The sequence below is a fragment of the Phragmites australis genome, chromosome 19, assembly GCF_958298935.1.
Source record: "Phragmites australis chromosome 19, lpPhrAust1.1, whole genome shotgun sequence".
In the NCBI taxonomy this organism is placed as follows: domain Eukaryota; kingdom Viridiplantae; phylum Streptophyta; class Magnoliopsida; order Poales; family Poaceae; genus Phragmites; species Phragmites australis.
The window spans coordinates 23849174-23868773 of NC_084939.1; the positions used below are offsets into that span (position 1 = coordinate 23849174).

General features: G+C 45.3%; 2 protein-coding genes across 2 annotated transcripts; both read left to right on the plus strand.

Annotated features, from left to right (window-relative positions):
* Positions 1 to 4413: 4413 nt before the first annotated feature.
* On the plus strand, positions 4414 to 5692 carry LOC133900075 (uncharacterized). The gene is made up of 2 exons (XM_062341169.1): positions 4414 to 4520; positions 4652 to 5692. The coding sequence occupies exons 1-2, from the start codon at positions 4414 to 4416 to the stop codon at positions 5652 to 5654; spliced, it is 1110 nt and encodes a 369-aa protein (XP_062197153.1). The 3' UTR covers positions 5655 to 5692.
* A 9377-nt stretch (positions 5693 to 15069) lies between these two features.
* LOC133900344 (digalactosyldiacylglycerol synthase 1, chloroplastic-like) lies at positions 15070 to 19266 on the plus strand. The gene is made up of 7 exons (XM_062341438.1): positions 15070 to 15703; positions 16637 to 16669; positions 16992 to 17079; positions 17161 to 17642; positions 17720 to 17986; positions 18108 to 18457; positions 18559 to 19266. The coding sequence occupies exons 1-7, from the start codon at positions 15266 to 15268 to the stop codon at positions 19109 to 19111; spliced, it is 2211 nt and encodes a 736-aa protein (XP_062197422.1). The 5' UTR covers positions 15070 to 15265; the 3' UTR covers positions 19112 to 19266.
* Positions 19267 to 19600: the final 334 nt, after the last annotated feature.

The window sequence follows — 19600 nt, forward strand, 5'->3', positions numbered from 1 at the left end:
CATCCACACACACCATACTCTTGTATGTATCCTATTCATCATTCTGCAAGCGCAACACCTACTTTTCCCAAATTTGCTCCCAACCTTGTTCTACAAGCACAACCCCTAATTTCTCCAAAATTGCCTCCTGCAACCTCCTGCATCTTGTTTCTTCATATATAAACACCATGGACTTCTCCAAGAATTCTCATCATGGTCTTTTTTCTCTAGATCTGGCGGTGGCTCCACTCAGCTAGGTGGGGCACGAGATCTCATGCGAAGGCAGCGGTGGGCTAGCCAGGAGATCCATGAGTTGGTCACAATGATAGAAGATAAAGTTGCGGGTCTTGGGTTGATTGAGAGCTCAGTGTGACAACTTGCAACGGAACTGCATGGGACAGATAGGGCTTTGGCGCAAAATGAGCATATCTCAGTTGGTTAGGTTCTTGTGGTGGAACCTGCCCACCCGGTTTTGAGTCCTAGACTCGGCACGGGTGCTCGTATTTTCTTGGGATTAAATACTGAGATGAATAATACATGCTCACATGGGTGCGTTCAATGGTCAAAGTGTGTGTTCGTGCTACTTGAGGTTATACCTCCAATCGTGTTTAGACATATGCTAAGACACACCCATGTGAGTGGGTGTGGGCATGAGTGTGGTGTGCATGCGTGTGTGCGTCTGACTTGTACTCTAAAAAAAAGAAAGAGCTTTGGCAATGCCTGAGAGCCCGCTGCACTACCCACTCAACAATCTTAGCGCACATGGCTGCCTCGGGCTTACGCAAGGGAAAAATTCAAGAGGTAAGACAGGACTTTTCCTTTTCCTATAAAATTCAAGGTCTGGAATAGTATTCCACAAGAAAGGTATTGGTAGTTCCTTTGATCCAAGTGCTATGTGTATAACCCTTTCCTCGATTTCACATATCTTGTACTTTTTCCATGAAAATCCTTTGATCCAAAACAGAGTCAAGAATTTATATATGTTGATAAGGCAACTGATTATGTGCCATATATAAGCTAGCAACTTTTTTAACCTCTAGATCAAGATCCGACCATTCTCCTCACTCCCCCACTTCATAGAAAAACTCACCTACTCAGCTCCCAACCTTAAGCTGGTCTACAAAAACTCCCAATCCTAACCCCAATCCATCCATGCTGCGCTACTCCCATCCACTCTCGATGCACTTCCTCACACAATGGTTGATGTCACCACAGACCTTCCATTGCTGCTCCACCACTACACCTCATTCTTCATATCTAGAAGCTTTATACATTAAGATCCATCATATAACATTGTTTCTCTGCCACTCTAGATGGTTAGCTACAACACCCTCTTGTTGCATCATCACCATCACACCTCCATCCCTCGTCAGTCAGGACTAGTTGACCCTAACAAAAATCATGGAAAACTAAACCCTAACCCCACCCCTGGTTAGAGCACCACTACAAGAGATAAGGAAGATTGTTCTTGAAGAATGGATTGACAACAACCAGATCTAACAATTAGCAAAACTACTACACTTCCAAGTAACTGAAAAATACCAAATCCAGAAGTCAATTTGCAATATTACCTCTTATAGGGGCTTCAGACGTGAAATTAGGTTCATGGTACACCATGGGGACAGGATTTGGAAGGAACACACCAGTCCCACCACTCCACTGTGACAAGGGAGCTTCCGTGAAGTGTATCGTTAGCACCTGGCCATTTCTGAACCAACCTGTAGCTACCTACATTGAAGGAAATACATGCTCATGAAAGAGCAATAGGTAACAATGCGCACATTTGTAATAGATTTCGAGTAGAATCAGAAATAATCTTTTTGATGGAGAAACATGAGATTTTGTACAACAAACAAAGAAAGACAATATGAAGAAGTGACAATATATATTTCCTCCCATAGTCACCTGCCAGTCCATTGGGGTAAAATTCCATGACCCTGGTGGTGTGACTGGCCACATCATTGTATTCCCTCGATCATTGCCATATGCTAGAAGCTCTCCAAATGGTCCAACTCCATACAACTACATACAAAAACATTCAGGTTGGAAACCTCAAGCCAACACGAAACAACTCAATGAAGTAACCAACCAAACTCAAAGCAACACAAAAAGTAAGTTCTAACACAAACCAAGATAACTAGTGCCTTAGTAGTTGTCAATTGGTTGCTAGGGACTTGAAAGAAATGGTTCATCCCGAGTTCTGCAGGATTGATTGTGTGGTTGTTGGATTCTATGAAGATCTCTAATTAAAACTTTTGCTTGGCAACTGTTACTTAAGAAAGTGTGACAAGGGGATGATGGTGCGGTCTTGGTGGTGGGGGTATTTATAGGTGGTGCTTCCTCTCTCTCTCTCTCTCTCTCTCTCTCTCTCTCTCTCTCTCTCTCTCTCTCTCTCTCTCTCTCTCTCTCTCCACTTTTGCTCATTTACTCCTATTGCTTTTGACTTTGTGCATGTTGAACACTTGTACTCTTGAGCTTACTCTTATTGCTTTCGACTTTGAGCATGCCGAACACTTGTACTCTTGTGCTCACTCCTATTGTTTTTGTTTTGTGCATGTTGAACATTTGTAATTTTGGTGTCACTCCTATTGCTTTTGGTGTATGCATGTTGAACATTTGTCCTCTTTAGAGTGAATCGAATTAATTGTGACATTAAGTTGTCTATTGTTTTCTATGATGCATATATATCATTGAAAAGAAGTATCTAAGATTTGGTATTCTTAGAATTAATAGGTGAATCTAATAGATCTTATTATAGAAAATCTCTTCTCAAGATAACAAATATTTTGTAGAAAAAACTTTAGTTTAGACATGATCAGCCTTGCAGTTGGATCTGTCAATAATCAAGAAACTTTCTACACTCTGTGAGTCCTTGTAAGAAAACTAGTTTCTCTGGATAACCCAAGCGTAGGGGATTGCCATTTGTCACAAAGTGCCAAAAAACACTTGACACTTGTCCCCAAGGTGGCAAAAAATGGTGGATATTTGTCCTAGAGTGTCAAAAAATGTTTGGCATTTGTCCTAAAGAGTCAAAAGATTATCGAGATAAAAGTAACCATGTGTTACAACTTTTGGTTAGCTGAACCGCTACAAATTAAAGGTAAAACCGCCATCCTGGCGGGAAAATTGGTTGATATGGACAACACAAGCATGGGGGATTGCCATTTATCTCAAAGTTAAAAAAAAAACGTTTAACACTTGTTCAAAAGTGTAAAAAAGAAACACTTGACATTTGTCCTAAAGTGTCAAAAAAAAAGACCAAGGTAAAATCTTAGAAAACCGTGCGTTTTAACTTTTGGTCGGCTGACCTGCTACAAACTAAAGGTAAAACCGACATCCTTTTCCTCCCATTTTTAGCAACAAAGTAGGGGTTGAGCATGCATATGTGGTGAGCACAAACATATTTTAGCAGTCAAACTAACTGACTTTATTCTTATGGAGGAGCTATGCACTGCCACAAATGAGCATAACCAATCACATTGATATCATTCCATTTAACTAACTTATGGTGATCATACTATGCATGAATAGTTTGAACAACTATGGATTGAAAAATGTGCCCGATGTCAAGCTAAATATATATCCTTTAAAATGAACGAATTGTGGTAGATTTGAATGATCTACACCATACATTTTACACAATCAAATAGTCCATAATCAAAGTTGGTCCCCCGTCTCCTCCCCATTTAATTGTTTAGAAAACTCCAATCAATTTAGAAATCTGCAATTAATAGAAGTTGTTATCATTAAAAAATATTAATACACCATTATTTCCTTCTATCTATATCCAATAACTAGAATATATATATATATGTATATCTTCTATAATAATTAGATATAAAATGCAAGAGTTATACATGAGCTTTTGATATCCACCGTTCACGAGTCTTAATCACATAACTCAAATTCCTATTTAGACCCCACTAATTACAGAACGTAATCAAATTCCTTGATCTTCTCCCCCAAGAAAATAACCAATCACCTCCCATGCCTCGCATGATCGCATTCAACTCTAAGTCTGTTTCTCTATGTTGTGCGTTAGAGGTTAGCTACCTCCTGCCATTTCCTTTCCTTTCTATTACATTTCCTTTCCATGTGCAAAGATGGGTACATTTTCACTATTTTAAGTTGAGAAGTTTTAGATGTATTCTTAGCTTTTATTTTTTAATTTTTTTTGTGAAACTTTTTTATCCTTACCATAATATTATTGATTTCACACACGCGCTCGGTTGCTATACTCCTAATTGACAGGCTTAGCCAGCAATTTTCTGGCCAGTAGTAATTAGTACTCCTATTTTTGGGAAGCTTGTTTTAGTAATTTCCCGGTAAATTAGCTCATTGACAGGTGGGTCCATCTCCTGTCAACTAAGCACTATTCCGATCAATCGCGCCGGCAACTTCTCTTGGTGAAACCAGGACTCGATCCGAACAACCATGCTGCGTTCCAGCGGGGACCGCGTGGTCATAGTCGGCGGCGGCATCGCCGGCGCCCTCCTCGCCAAGACGCTCCAGAACCACGCCGACGTCGTCCTCATCGACCCGTGAGCTAGCGCCATTGGAGCTCGTCCTGCACATTTATTTTCTCCAATTCAGCGCGCATGCACGCAGCCATGCATGCCTTCACGTTCTTCGATCCTCTGGCTGGTGACGCGCGGTCAATGGATGCATGCAGGAAGGAGTACTTCGAGATCCCGTGGGCGAACCTGCGGGCGAAGGTGGACCCGGCGGCCGTGGATCGCACCGTGATCCCGCACTCCGACTACCTCACGCACGCCAAGGTCGTCACCGCCTCGGCGGTCGGCATCGACGACTCCGTCGTGCTCACCTCCATCGGCCGCGCCGTCGCCTACGACTTCCTCGTCATCGCCACGGGCCGCACGTGCAGCAGGCCCCAGAAGCGGTCGGAGCGTCTGGAGATGTTCCAGCGCGACAAGGAGCGGATCGACGCCGCCAAGTCAGTCCTGATCGTCGGCGGCGGGCCCATCGGCGTGGAGCTGGCGGCGGAGATCGTGATGAAAAGCCCAGAGAAGAGCGTCACCCTCGTCCACGGCGGGCCGCGGCTGCTCAAGGTGATGGGCGCCCGGGCGTCGGCCAAGGCGCTGGAGTGGCTCCGGTCCAAGCATGTCACCGTGCTGCTCGACCAGACCGTCAACCTCGCCGGCGAATCCCCGGACGCCAAGGTCTTCAAGACGTCCGCCGGGGAGACGGTCACCGCCGACTGCCACTTCGTGTGCACCGGCCGGCCCGTGGCGTCGGGGTGGCTGAAGGAGTCCTTCCTCAGGGACCACGTGAACGAGGACGGGCACCTCGCGGTGGACGACCACCTGCGCGTGGGCGGGCTCAAGAACGTGTTCGCCATCGGCGACATCACGGACGTGCCGGAAGCGAAGCAGGGGCACCTGGCGCAAAGGCAAGCCATGGTGGTGTCCCGGAACCTGCGGCTGCTGGTGAAGGGCGCCGCCAAGGAGGAGAAGCTGCACCGGTACAAGCCGTCGTCCAAGGCGGCCATCACCGTGACGCTGGGCCGCCACGACGCGCTGTCGGAGCTGCCGTTCATGACGCTGATCGGGCACATTCCCGGCGCCGTCAAGCCCCGGGACCTCTTCATCTCGAGGACGCGCAGGATGATGGGGCTCAAGAGCAAACCGTACAGCACGATGCCGCGGGCCATGTGAAGAACCGACGGCCCCGATTGACCATCGATCCTTCCATCCGGCCCATAATCTACTGTCAACTCCGGCCCATCCTCGCCGTCGATAGGACAGTGATCGATCCATAGCACGATAAGATTCATTCGACAGCAATTTAAAGGGACCTTGAGCCTTAAAACTCGTATAATGGGGAGTGAAAAAGGAGCTATCCAACAATGTATTTACATGTTGATTCACATGGTTGTTCCGGTTTCCGGACTTTGTGAACCACAACATACATCACAAATCAAATATATCAAAAATTGAATACCTCATCGAGCACCGTATGTCGACAATTTTGGTTCAGTACTTGGTTATTGTACCATAAAAGTGTCCACCTCTAATTACTCCCAAACCACCAACCCCCCATATCAACAAATTAGAACCAAGGAAGAAGCCCAAAGTCCCAAACTCGATAGACGGAGGTGATGAAGAAGCGCAATGTGATGGGAAGAGGAGGTCAGATTCGGCGGGTCGTATGTGTTGGAACTTTGACTAACTTAAACCGAGATAACGCTTAGCCTAATTACATGAACTTAATCATAATGCTGAATTAGGTGGACTTAACCGTGATTAGGTGATGCCATTGGTTGATCTCAGTCGCTCGGGAAGAACAAGGACATGGATCAATGCGTTGATGTAGCCTCGCGTCAATGTTGACATGGTAGTGGTGTTGATGGTGAATGTTGGGATGTCCCGAAGGAGGTGACGGCCTTCCGATCGTAGCAGCACCCTCAGTGACCGGATTTAGGGTTTGGGAGTGTCAGGGTGAGGCTAACCTCGAGAGCGATAAAATAACCATGAGGTGTCTAGCTCCCCTTTTTATTTGGCGCTATGCAACTCGGGACCAAAACCAATAGTTGGTTTCCGCCTCCGATCATGACGCGTAAGTTGTGGGCCTCAACTCCTTTTTATCTCTCAGTTAGTTAGCCGAGATCATAACCAACATTATCCCACTTGATCAAATGACTAACAACATAAGTCCACACTCAATAGAATAGTATACTAATATATTGTGTTGCAATGGCTAATGAAAAAACACCTCTAAAACCCCGGTACCTATAATGTACCATTCCATCTCGATACAATAAATACTTATTTTTAATGGGAATTGGTTTTATTCCTTATGGTCCTTTGTACCTAGGATTATGAAACTGAGATCTTAAAAGAATTATCTTAAAATCATAGGCTATTAGTTAAACCCATATCGACAACATATTCCTTAAATATATTGGGTGTTAAGCCTTTAGTTGGTGGGTCAGCAAGCATTGACTTTGTATTTATATGCATGGTCTCAATAGCTTGATCCTGTATTCTATCTTTCACTACATGATATTTAATGTCATTGTGTTTGGTAGCACCACTTGACTTATTGTTGCTAAAAAAAAACTATGGCTTTGTTATCGTAGTATATCAGGAGTTGCTTACTTATGCTGTCAACCACTTTTAGTCCCAGAATAAAATTCTTAAGCCATATGATTTGTCTGGTAGCCTCATAACATGTCATAAACTCAGATTATATCATAAAAAAATACAATAAGTGATTGATTGGAGCTCCTCTAGGAAATGACTCCTCCCATAAAGATGAAAATATATTCTAAAGTCGACTTATTTGTGTTCATGCACCCCGCAAAGTCATTGTCTGAATAACCCTTAACCTCAAGATTATCGAACTTCTTATATGCGAGTATGAAATCCTTAGTGCCTTGTAAATATTGTAAGGTGTTCTTAACAGCTTCCCATTGCTTTAATCCTAGATTTGACTGATATCTATCCAACATTCCCATTACATAAGCTAAGTCAAGACGCATGTAGACCTGAGCATACATGATGCTCCCGATTGCTAAAGCATAAAGAATCATATTCATTTGACCATATTCTAATTGATTTCTAGGGGATTGAAATATACCAAATTTATCCCCTTTAACAACAGGAGCAAGTGATGCAGAACAATTACATATTATATATTTTAAGTACTCTATTAATATAAGACATCTGGGATAGATCTAATACCCTGTTGGACCTATCTCAGTGAATCATATCGAAGTTGGATGATAGAAATCTCTTAGTCTCATACAATATATCATTATCGCTGCTGGCCAATAAAATATCATCCATATAAAATACTAGGATAAATTTTTTGCTCTCCTTAACTTTTATATAAATGCAAATGTCCACTTCATTTTCTTTGAAGTCGAATTTTATTATGACTTCATCAAACTTAAGGTATCATTGTCTACACGCTTACTTTACTCCATCTATGGATTTTCTAAGCCTACAACTCATGTGTTCCTTGTCTTTTATGACAAAACCTTTCGGTCGAGCCATGTACACATTCTCATACAAGTCGCTATTAAAGAATATAATTTTAACATCATTATGATGTAGCCCTAAATCGTATAATATGCTTCGGCATGCACCCATAGGATCGGGTCATCTTTCATGCATTGTTTCCGAATGACTTTGTTGAGATGATTAAGCTGACAAGAAAAGGACCCCCATTTGTGATAGCTCTCTCGGGGCGACCCTCCTGGCCCCCTCTCCACATCACGCTTGGTGGCCGCCACCTCCAACGACCTACCCCATGGCGGCGGTGGCCCCATCCCTCCCCCTCTTCCCCTCCTTTCTCCTCCCCCTCCTCCCTCCTCCCGTGCCACGTGTCGGCGGACTAGTCCGTGGAGCGCTTGGCGGTCTGTTCCTCGGCACAGCGACCGGATCCATTCACCCAGCAATCTGGTCTCCCCCCCCCCCGTCGGCTGGATCCATATGCCAGGTGGCCCAGCTGTGCGGGTCCATGCGCGACGGTCTGGTCCCTCCCTCGGTGGTCAGATCCTTGCTTGCACTCAGTGGCTTAGTGGCGCAGCACGGCCTCCCTATGTCGCAGTGGTCAGATCCATGCCCCCGACAACCAGTTCTGCTTGCCCTCTGTCGGTGGGCGCTTGCCTAGTGGGTCGTGCGGTTGCGGGGCACGAGCATCTGTGTCTTCAACCTTGGTGGTCGAGGGATCTTCATCGCCGGGGGATGCGGCGGCGTCGTGGCCGTGGTGGGGTGCTTATGCGCGTGCCTGGCGCTTAGGACAGTCAGGTTCTGCTGGCACAGGAGGTTTCGCGTTGCTAGCGACGTGCATGCTGTGCGGGTGCTTAGGGATGTGCGTGTGGGGAACCGTCCAAACAGTATTTGAATTAATCATTTAGTCGGTCATTTACCTAATCACGATTTCAATGATTAACCCAAATACCGCTCTGGTAGTCCCGGCACGTGTTTTGTGCCCAAGATCAAAACACATGCCTTCCAACATGATACATCACAACATAGCTTAATAAAAAGTGAGCAATTAACATTATATTACAAGTTCTTTAAATATGCAACGGTTTCCAACAATTTACAGCAAAAGAAAAACAACAACTACGCAGCGAAAGAAACCTATACAACAAAAGAGAGAGCGGTGCCACATGCCCTTAGGCACCGTCTCAAAAGCACGACCCCCTAGAGTAGGATGAACTACGCTTGCCCGCCACTCTGATCGGCAGGCAAGAAGTAGCCAAAGACAGCTTCTTCCTCGGCAGCAGTAATATCTGCATCAACTTAAGGGTAGCACCCTGAGTACGAAGGTACTCGCAAGACTTACACAATACGTGTATATAATATTCCGACTCCAAGGATTATTCATTGAGCTATTAGCAAGGACAGGCCATAAGGTTAAGTAAAATATATGCGGTATGCAACCTAGACATATATGTGTGAGCACCTATACTTAACCAAACATGTCATTCTACCCCGCAATAACCAACTGAACATAAATTAAACTGTAACATAAATGTAACATAAGTACTTGAACATATAAGTAAACTAAACCAACTCATCCACCACCACAATAACCGAACCATCAACCACATATCCGAACCATCACCCACAAATCCGAACCATCAACCACATACATGAACCATCACGCACAAACGAGAACTCTACAACCGAGTGCAAATGAAACAATAGCATGCTCATGACTGAGAGCGCGGTAGTTCAAACTGTTTATACACCCTGCAGGGGATACTCTTGGACCCACACGACACGAGGACCATACGGCTTGTACCACCCGCTAAAGTGCACACAAGGGGTACTCGTAACAACCTTTCCCAACCAGCCCCAACCGTGTGGATCGTGCATCGCTCGGCGCGGCGGTACTAGAACTACTCCCGGAGCAGACTAGTACCACTTACAAGCCCGCCCACTCACACCGTCAATGTTCAAGCCCACAAAGCCACAGCTACGAAGATATTCGGCTCGCCTTACCATTAGATCGGCATATGGTGAGTAAGGTAAGTGCTAAAGCCAACTACCCGACGATCGGCCTTAAACGATGCAAGCGATCTACGGTGCCCAGGTTCCTCTCCCAAACTACCCCCAGGACTTCCCTTCGAGACAGACGTCACCCCAAACACCGTCCACATCTCGTCTCATACTCACCACTCATCCAACTAACATCCACATAACCATATATGTGAACAAGTAGTAAGCCCTAAGCTCGCAAACAACGGTCAAACTATTGCTCGTCTTCTACCGAGGATATATGCATTGCTAAGCATTTCAATCGACTCTTAGATATTTACCACGTTACCAAGGCTACAAGGATATAGATGAACAATTCAAGATAGGGATTATGCAATCAACATAGGTTCTACCCATAAAAATCCGACATCGACTCCACATACATGCAAACCTATACATAAGCATAGTTTATCAATATTTAGATTTCATTCAATTCGATAAAGTTGCAATATGATAGCTGCTTGTCTGGCTGCTCAGGTGGCTGTCTATAGTTACTCCCGTATGCAATGATGAGTATGAATGAATGCAACAAGGTATACCACAATGCTTAACAACATGCTAGAAGTATAAGATATATGAATCAATGCAATACTAAACGATCTAAATGAAATCCGGAAAATAACAACCATCTGGAGTATCCGGGTTGGTTCGGAGTAGCTAGGTGCGGACCCTCCGGGTGAACCTCCAGAAGAGGCGCTCTGTTACCGCCTTTTACTTGTCTGGCTCGGAGTATACGGGTGAATCCAGAATATTCGGGTTCCGGAGCCTCCGGGCCACCCTCCGATGAAGGCTCTCGGTTTGTCACTATTCTAACTTAACCCAGAACCTCCGGGCTGGTCCGGACTATCCGGGGTGTGCCGGACACTCCGGGTGAGGCTCCGGGAGTGGCTCTCGGTTATTCGTTAACACAACTACCTGGAGTCTCCAGGCTTACCCGGATTATCCAGGTGATACAGACTTGGGTTCTTCCATAACTTTTCCTCTCGGTGATTCGACTCACTTTACAAATATGTGCTACACAAACATGTATATGCCCTATCCAAAGGATTCTAAACCCATCTTGCATTCTAAACCCTAACTAATTTTGAACACAATTCGACGGACGATTTCTGCTGAACCCGGAGTATCCGGGTGAGGCCGAAATATCCAGGTCAGCCTAGAAAACTGCTCTCGAGTGGATTTTTGGTCGATTCAAGTTGCGATCTTTTCCAAGCCTAAAGGGAACTTGTTAGGGGTAGTCCAAGGGTCCTGGAACTTACTCATCAACTATTAACACAACTCTAGAGGTCAAATTTGTCCAAAATTTCATTTTTACTCTAAAAAGCTTAAGAACGCCAAGAACTTCAAGAACTACTCGATTCTTCCATGAAAAATGAAAATGAATTGGATAGATGAGCATCTCATGAGCTAGAGAATGCAATGGTACCACATGCATACCTTAAATCCCCCTCTTGAGCTTGGATTTGAGGAAGGAAGAGAGAGTTTGAGAGAGAGAGGGGGGTGCTCCTCTTGCCTTGGCCGGTTGGAGCTCGGGAGCAGGTGGGAGAGAGTGGGCTGCTGCCCATAGAGAGGTGGGGTGGTTGGCCCACATGTGGGGCCCACGTTTTAGAGAAAATAATACGTTTTGACTGCGAATTTCATTCTTTTCCCTCCTAATTTTCTCTTCTCTCATCCAATTGACTTTTAACTAAATGCATTAGTATTCTGAATTACAATTATGCAAAATTAAATATAATGCTTAAAAAGCATGATTATGCTTGATTGCGTGATTAAGGATTTGGGGCGCGACAGTGCATGTGGTGGCTTAGCTGCGCGGTATCTGTCAATCCTCGGCTCGGGGATGAGCCTGTCGGTCCTCTCCACCCCGGCGTTCATGGCCACGGTCTCGGCGCTACTCTTGCAGTTCGACGGGAGCCAGGATCTGTCTGTTTGATAGCCAGTGCGGGGCCTGGGGATGCTATCAATGGCTCTCACCTCTTCTTGTCATCTCTCACTGGCCTGGCTGCGGCTCCTCTCCGGAGCCCTACGGGGATGCGATGGTCGATCCTCCCCGCCTGGCGGTGCCCGCCCCTAGCCTCCCAGCGTTGTTGGGATCCTCCCCTTGCTAGGTCTGCTCCCTTCCCCAGATCTGGCCCGTGGGGAGCTCGACGACATGTTGGTGCCTTGGGGCGATGCTTGCATGTGGTGATGACGGACGTGACGGTTGTGGCATGACTTTAGTGTAGGTGCTTGGGGAGCTTAGGCCGGCTTTCTGCTCGATGACACTTGCGGGTGCCATTTCCTCCTTGGAGGCGATATTGTAGCATCTCTCCCACCCTGGGGGTATCTCTGGGTGAAAACCTTGCCCTAGTTTTTCTGTTGGGCAACAACGGCGTTGACGTTGCTACCTTCCTGAAGGTGCCATCTTCGAAAGCCCTCCTGCACTTGTTAGCAGCACCTGGTTCTTCTGTTCGAGGTGTTCCGCATCGTCAGTGCATTTGGCTTCTTTTGTAGGTTGGCACCTACGCCTCTGTTCGGTGCAGCGGTGTTTTCGGATCATGTGGCGTTCTCAATATCAATTGTTGCGTGATGCGCACTCCTCCGAAGCGATGTGTCCGCTGAATGACTAGGGGTTTGGTTCGGCGTGAGAGCAGGACTCCGCCAACAAAGTTGCTGTTGGCGTGGTAGCAGGGCTCCGCCAGCTTGTTGCTCAAGATGTCGGTTTGGTGCGTGAGTTGAGTTAGGTTGGGCGTGGCTGTGAAAAAAATCCAAAAGTAGACAACACACTCGACTGTATTTGTCGAAATAGACAACATGCCGCTGTATTTACAAATTTAGCATGCATATCCGGCACATTATTTACCGAAAATAGTGAACAATACCATATTCGGTATCTCAAGCGCCGAATATATAGCCCAGCTACCGTGCATGAACAGTAGCCACGTTGATTAAATTTTATTTCCACTCTCCTTCAAAACGGTAGTCTTCTGTTACTCAAAAAAAATTAAACTTTTTGTACGTATTCCATAATCCATGCGCGAGATGAAAAAATAAGTTTCTTTCTAATGCTCTATTTATATGCATTTTTATTATTTAATATGATTTTTTTTAATTCAATTTGAATTCAAACAAAATTCAACTATCTTATTATTTTTATCCCATTAACATACTAATTTTTTAACTATATTTCTGAAGAACGGTGAGCAAGCTGCCACGTCTCTTTAACATTCAACAGATGTGCCAGGTTAACCACATTTCTGCCAGCTCGCCCACCGTTCAATGGGAGAGCTCCATGAAACCGACAAATTGATGTTGCTGTTATGTCTGAGAACTTGTGTTGAGGGCTGTCAGTAATTTAGGTATAGAAGCTGCTGAGTTCCTACATCTTTCGTGGTGGAAAATGTACTTGCTCACATATTGGGAATGGAGTTGTCTCTTGTGCTTACTGTGGTACCTCCAGTTCTTGGTATTGTACACTGGACATATGCCTGGAGTAAGAATCTCACCACGAAATTTATGCGTTACAATCTACTTCTTGAGTTCACATGAAGACTGGCAGATGATTGGAGCTCTTAAGATCATTCAGATAACTTAAGACATGGCTGCGATAGAATACAAAGTTGGGCCTCGAAATTTCAAAGATTCTGATACAGATGATGGATGAAGACACCTCAATTGCAGGGTTCAAACCTGGACCAAATTACCAGGGGAGACAGATACTGCGCATATGCTTGGAGTGACAATCTTACCAGTCGAACTGTCCGTTACAATGGCAAGTGATTGGAGCTTTCAGATCCTTCAGATAAGTCACATATGGCTGCAATAGGCTACTAGACTGTCAGCCCTAGGAATTCTAGAGGTTCTGATACTGGTCTTGACTGGAGACGAATCAACTGCAGCCTGGAAAAATTTAGCCAAGGGAAGAAACGGGCAGATAAACGCAGAAGCACAAGCATCTTAATCTGTCCTTGCATCTATAGGGACTCATGAAACAGAAATTATCAACGCATTTTTTTCATGTATGGGACGATAAATCGACAATTTTGTGGCTGGCGAAGTAACTCTTTCATGTGCCAGACATTCCTCTGCTGATGCTGATCGCTGACAGATGGAGACGACGGAGAGGCACCCAGAGCCAGAGGTCACAGTCAGAGGTTGGCAGCCGAGGGAAATACTGAAGGTGAACTCGACGGCCATGGCGGCATCTGATGAAGAACTCAGCACCGTGCATTTGTACAGGTTGCAAGAATGTACCAGATTCAGATCCCCGTGTCTGTCGCAGTGGCGTTTGCTCGACGGCTGTCTGCCAAGAACAGCACACGGCCGTTGCTTTCGGTCTTCTTCTTTTACTAGTGCAGGAGTGCACGTCTGCAAGACTCCAACTGAGCTGCCGTGCGAAACTCGAATGATCGTTGCTTTCAGTTTCGGTTTATGCTAATCTGCACACGTCTAGAACCGTACACTTGTGTTGTGTCTTTTTCTTGCTAGTGCTCGGTAACTAACTCTAGTGTTTTTCTTACTGCGCTCAAATTTCCTTTGGGGAAAATGATGCGGAAATTCTGCATGTTCTTGGGTGTGCAAGTCAGAAGACGAACTCGAGATTGAACATTTAACAGTTATTCCTTTGGTCATAAATATATATTATTTTAAATAATATACGGTCTTAAATAAATAGATTTGATTATTATTTTCTATTAAACTATATATTCATAAAATCTATTGAATTTATGATATTATGAACTTATTTTTCAAAACATACTACACATGATTTTAAGGTTTTCAAACTAAATATTGTAAAAATTATTTTTATTTAAAGATTTAAAAGTTTGATCGAATTTTTTAAAAAACGATATATATTTATGACCGGAAGAAGGAGTATCAGTTTTGCAAAAGTCCTACGAAATTCATGTGCAAGTCTTATTGTACAATCCTAATTGCAACCATTTAATTTCATATGAAATTCATGGCCGTGGAGGAGCTGATCATAGGAGTTAGAGGCATCCATCACCATCAATTCCTCACCATCTCCATCTGAGCCGTTGATTCCCCGCCCCATAAATCACACCGGTGAGCCGTCGGCCTGGGCCGGGCCCACCTCACCTCCGCCCGTGCCGCCACGTCAGCCGTCGTCGGGGCCCGCGAAATCTCCTCGACGGCTGCCTCCTCTTCCTCCGCCTCCCCATCCTTTCCTCGTGTCCAGTCCACCGCCTCCGCCGCCTCCTCCACCACCACCATCTCTTGCCGCGCAGAATCCTACCCCTACCGCTGCCCCGCCCCGCCCCCGGCGAGCCATGGTCAGCTTCGGCGTCGACACCCGCCCGGCCGCCGCCGCTGGAGGCGGAGGCGGCGGCGCGGGTGCGGCAGGGGAGGGCGCGCTCTCGTTCCTCTCCCGCGGCCTGCGGGAGGACCTCCGCCTCATCCGCGCGCGCGCCGGGAAGCTCGAGACCTTCCTCAGCGCGCCGGTCCCGGAGCCCGAGCTCTTCGCGCGCCTCCGCCGCGCCTACACCTCCTCCACGTCCTCGGCGCGGACGCGGCTGGACCTGTCCGCGGTCGGGAAGGCGTTCGAGGCCGAGTCATGGAGGGGCACCAAGGCGAACAGCTGGAGGTGGGAGGAGGAGACCGAGGAATGGGAGCCCGTGCGGATGGTCAAGGCGCGGCTCAGGGAGCTCGAGCGGAGGAGGCAGGGACAGTCGGCCAACGACATGCTCCAGAAGGTCAAGCTCAGCTTGGTAAGCTTACGAAACCTGGGATAGTATCATTGCTAGGATAGTTAGTAACACTCTCCAAAGCCAATACGACTCAAATTGAGTGGAACGACGAACTGATTGATGGTGTGCATAATTTTGTTCAATTGTATTTTGGATGTTGTTGCATTGGAAATTTGGTTGATTTTGGGAAATTTTGCGGTTCCCTTGGGTCCCAACTGAAGTTTTATGCTTGCAGTGTGGAGGAGAAAAGCATATTGATTCGAATTGAGTTTCCTGGTGAACCAAAGTTCAATATGGAAGCACACATACTTTTTAGTGACTTTGTTAGAAGTAGTTCTCATGATTCATAGTTGTGGTTGAAATTTTGAAAACTGAGGTGCAAAAACTCTACAAGATGCTGGCAGCTACTTCCAGTATTATGCATGTGATGAAGATTTTGATTCTTAGAGGTTCTAGGTCCAGAAAGGCCAGGTCACATATTTGGAAGAAATTGACTAATAGGCATCCTACTGTAGCTGCATAATGTTTTAATATTGCCACCTTGTGCCATGCTGATTAATCGGATCTTGATGGAATCTAAATTGCATCTTGTGTACTAAATAATCTAAGGCAACTAGTTGCTTAAAGAAATTGGAGGTTGAAAGCTCATGAAGTTGTTCTGCAGTAGTAGTCCGACAATTTTAGATTTTCTTCAGTTTTAGATTTGTATACAATGGGACTTATAAATTTTGAATCCTTTAAATTTGACCCAAAAAAGTCAGCAATCTCGATTCAGGTCATAGTCATCCAATATATTTGTAATCGGCAAAATCATATAATTTATTCTCGGTTGCAAGCACATAGATTATAATTAAGCTTGTTCTGGGATATGCATGTTGCAGATAGCTCTAGTTCTTCTGATTGAACACATATATGAGCAGACTGAATTGATGCACCATGCATTTCTTAATGCAGAAATTGATGAGCTTTGCACCTGAAGTATCCGAGGTTAGTCATCTGGATTCACATCCTGTTGCACTATGTGGTCAAGGACAATACCTTTTGGACATATTCTAGTTTTTGTTTATTGGGGTCTAGAGGCAGAATGTTACCCATTTCATTATAAAGAGCAAATATATTCGTTCTGTCACACTTTTCAGAAACCCAGGTGTAATTAAATTTTATTTGCACATGCCATTAAACCTTTTATCAAACTAAATTGAGCATTTTCATTTTGTGATCTTGGTAACACAATTTAATCAGTATTGATGTAAATATACATATTTTTTTCTGCATTTGCACTTTCATAATCAGTCTTGCTCTTGTGCAGGAAGTTCCACCACTGGATTTAGGAGAACTTTTTGCTTATTTTCTAAAGCAATCTGGACCATTGTTCGACCAACTTGGTATAAAAAGAGGTAAGATGCTTGATTTTAATTTGTTTTTAGTTGGAATGTTTAGCTTGTATTGACCTGATTTTTCTCTCTCATGTGGTTTAGGTATGTGCGACAAGTTGGTGGAGTCTCTATGCAGCAAACGCAAGGACCACCATGTATATAATTTTCTGTCAACAAGTGAAGCGTCTTCATTCAGAAATGACAATGTTGGGGATGAACTCGACCAAAGAATAGCAAGTGTCCTACAAAGTACAGGACACCATTATGAAGGTGGACTTTGGAATGATGGGCCAAAGTGTGACATAACTGACAAGAGACATGTTGCTATAGTCACTACTGCCAGTCTTCCCTGGATGACTGGAACAGCTGTGAATCCTTTGTTTCGGGCTGCATACTTGGCTAAATCTTCCAAGCAAGATGTAACCTTGGTAGTGCCCTGGCTTTGCAAGTCGGATCAAGAACTCGTCTATCCCAATAGCATGACTTTTAATTCTCCACGAGAGCAAGAGACTTATATGAGGAATTGGCTGGAAGAAAGAGTTGGTTTCAAGACGGACTTCAAAATATCGTTTTACCCTGGAAAGGTAAGGTTTCTTTTTTCAGCACAATATTTCAACACTATGTGCATAACTCATCTAATCTCGATTTTTTCAAACTATAGTTTCAGAAAGAAAGGAGAAGTATAATTCCTGCCGGGGACACTTCACAATTTATACCGTCAAAGGAAGCAGACATTGCAATCTTGGAAGAGCCTGAGCACCTCAACTGGTACCATCATGGGAAACGTTGGACAGATAAATTTAATCATGTTGTTGGTGTTGTACACACAAATTATTTGGAATACATCAAGAGGGAGAAGAATGGTGCTATTCAGGCATTTTTTGTTAAGCATATCAACAACATAGTTGCCAGAGCTTATTGCAATAAGGTATTATTTTCTCATATTCTGCTGTGATGTTTGAGCATACGCATCATGTATGTATATTTATTTGAAAACTATATTATGGTTTGTGTATTGTTGGTGGGCTGATGATGTCGATGCTGTGTAGATTTTGCGACTATCGGGTGCTACTCAAGATCTGCCTAAGTCAATGATATGTAATGTGCATGGTGTCAATCCCAAGTTTCTGGAGGTTGGAGAGAGAATAGCAGCGGAGAGGGAGTCTGGTCAGCAATCCTTCTCAAAAGGAGCTTATTTTCTGGGGAAGATGGTCTGGGCCAAGGGTTACAGAGAACTGATAGATTTGTTTGCGACGCACAAGAGTGATTTGGAAGACTTCAAGTTGGACATCTATGGAAATGGTGAAGATTCACACGAAGTGCAATCGGCCGCCAAGAAGTTGAATCTGAACCTTAACTTTCATAAAGGCCGGGACCATGCAGATGATTCTCTTCATGGGTAAAGGCCAGAACTACACAACTGCCTTTCTATACATTCATCTTCCTATATCTGTGATTGTGATGTCATTGATTTGAATGTTTCTCCCGTTCTATTTTCAGATACAAGGTTTTCATTAACCCAAGCATTAGTGACGTCCTCTGCACTGCGACCGCTGAGGCGCTAGCAATGGGCAAGTTTGTCGTCTGCGCAGACCACCCGTCCAACGACTTCTTCAGGACATTCCCAAACTGCCTGACCTACAAAACCTCGGAGGACTTCGTCGCCAAAGTGAAGGAAGCCATGACCCGCGATCCGCAGCCCCTCACCCCGGAGCAACGATACGACCTATCATGGGAGGCCGCCACCCAGCGATTCATGGAGCACTCCGAGCTGGACAGGGTCTTGAACAATAGCAGCAGCAGCAGCGAGTGCACCAGCACCACCGAACGCGCCAAAAGCACAGACAGAAAGATGAGGAAATCAGCCTCGGTGCCGAACATGTCAGACGTCGTAGACGGCAGCCTGGCGTTCGCCCACTACTGCCTCACGGGCAACGAGCTTTTCAGGCTGTCGACCGGAGCCATTCCCGGGACGCTCAATTACAACAAGCAGCATAGTTTGGACCTTCACCTCCTTCCTCCCCAGGCACAGAACCCTATATACGGCTGGTAAAGTATACTGCCACTGTCGATTAGTAGTACATAGCTATAGCCCGGCAGTTTGTAACACTAGCTTTTCCCCACTGATGCCAAAGGCAAGCCTTGTTCATTATTACAAACTACTCTACTTGTAGTGAAATTAGATGAAAAAGAGGGCCGTTTTTTGAACTTTTGATGCCCTCTCACTCTTCATCCATCCTCACACTAAGTAGGGTGTTTCAGAGTTGAGCTGTAGCTGCATCGATCAAACATGCAAGCGCATGCTGCCTTGCACCTGTGGTCTCGTTTCTCTGTCTGGTAGCTACCACACCATACGATGGTTGCTGCTGTTGGGTGCTGGAAACCCCATAGCAGGCCATGCCCGGCCCTGTGTTTGCACCAAAAGAGCCAAAGCCTGCGCGCATCGCCTCTCGCGTGCGCGTATGGCGCTGCTGCTCCCCTGCATTGTCCCACTCGTGTAGTACTGCTTCTGCTGTTGCCTTTCGTTCTGGGCTCTACCTAC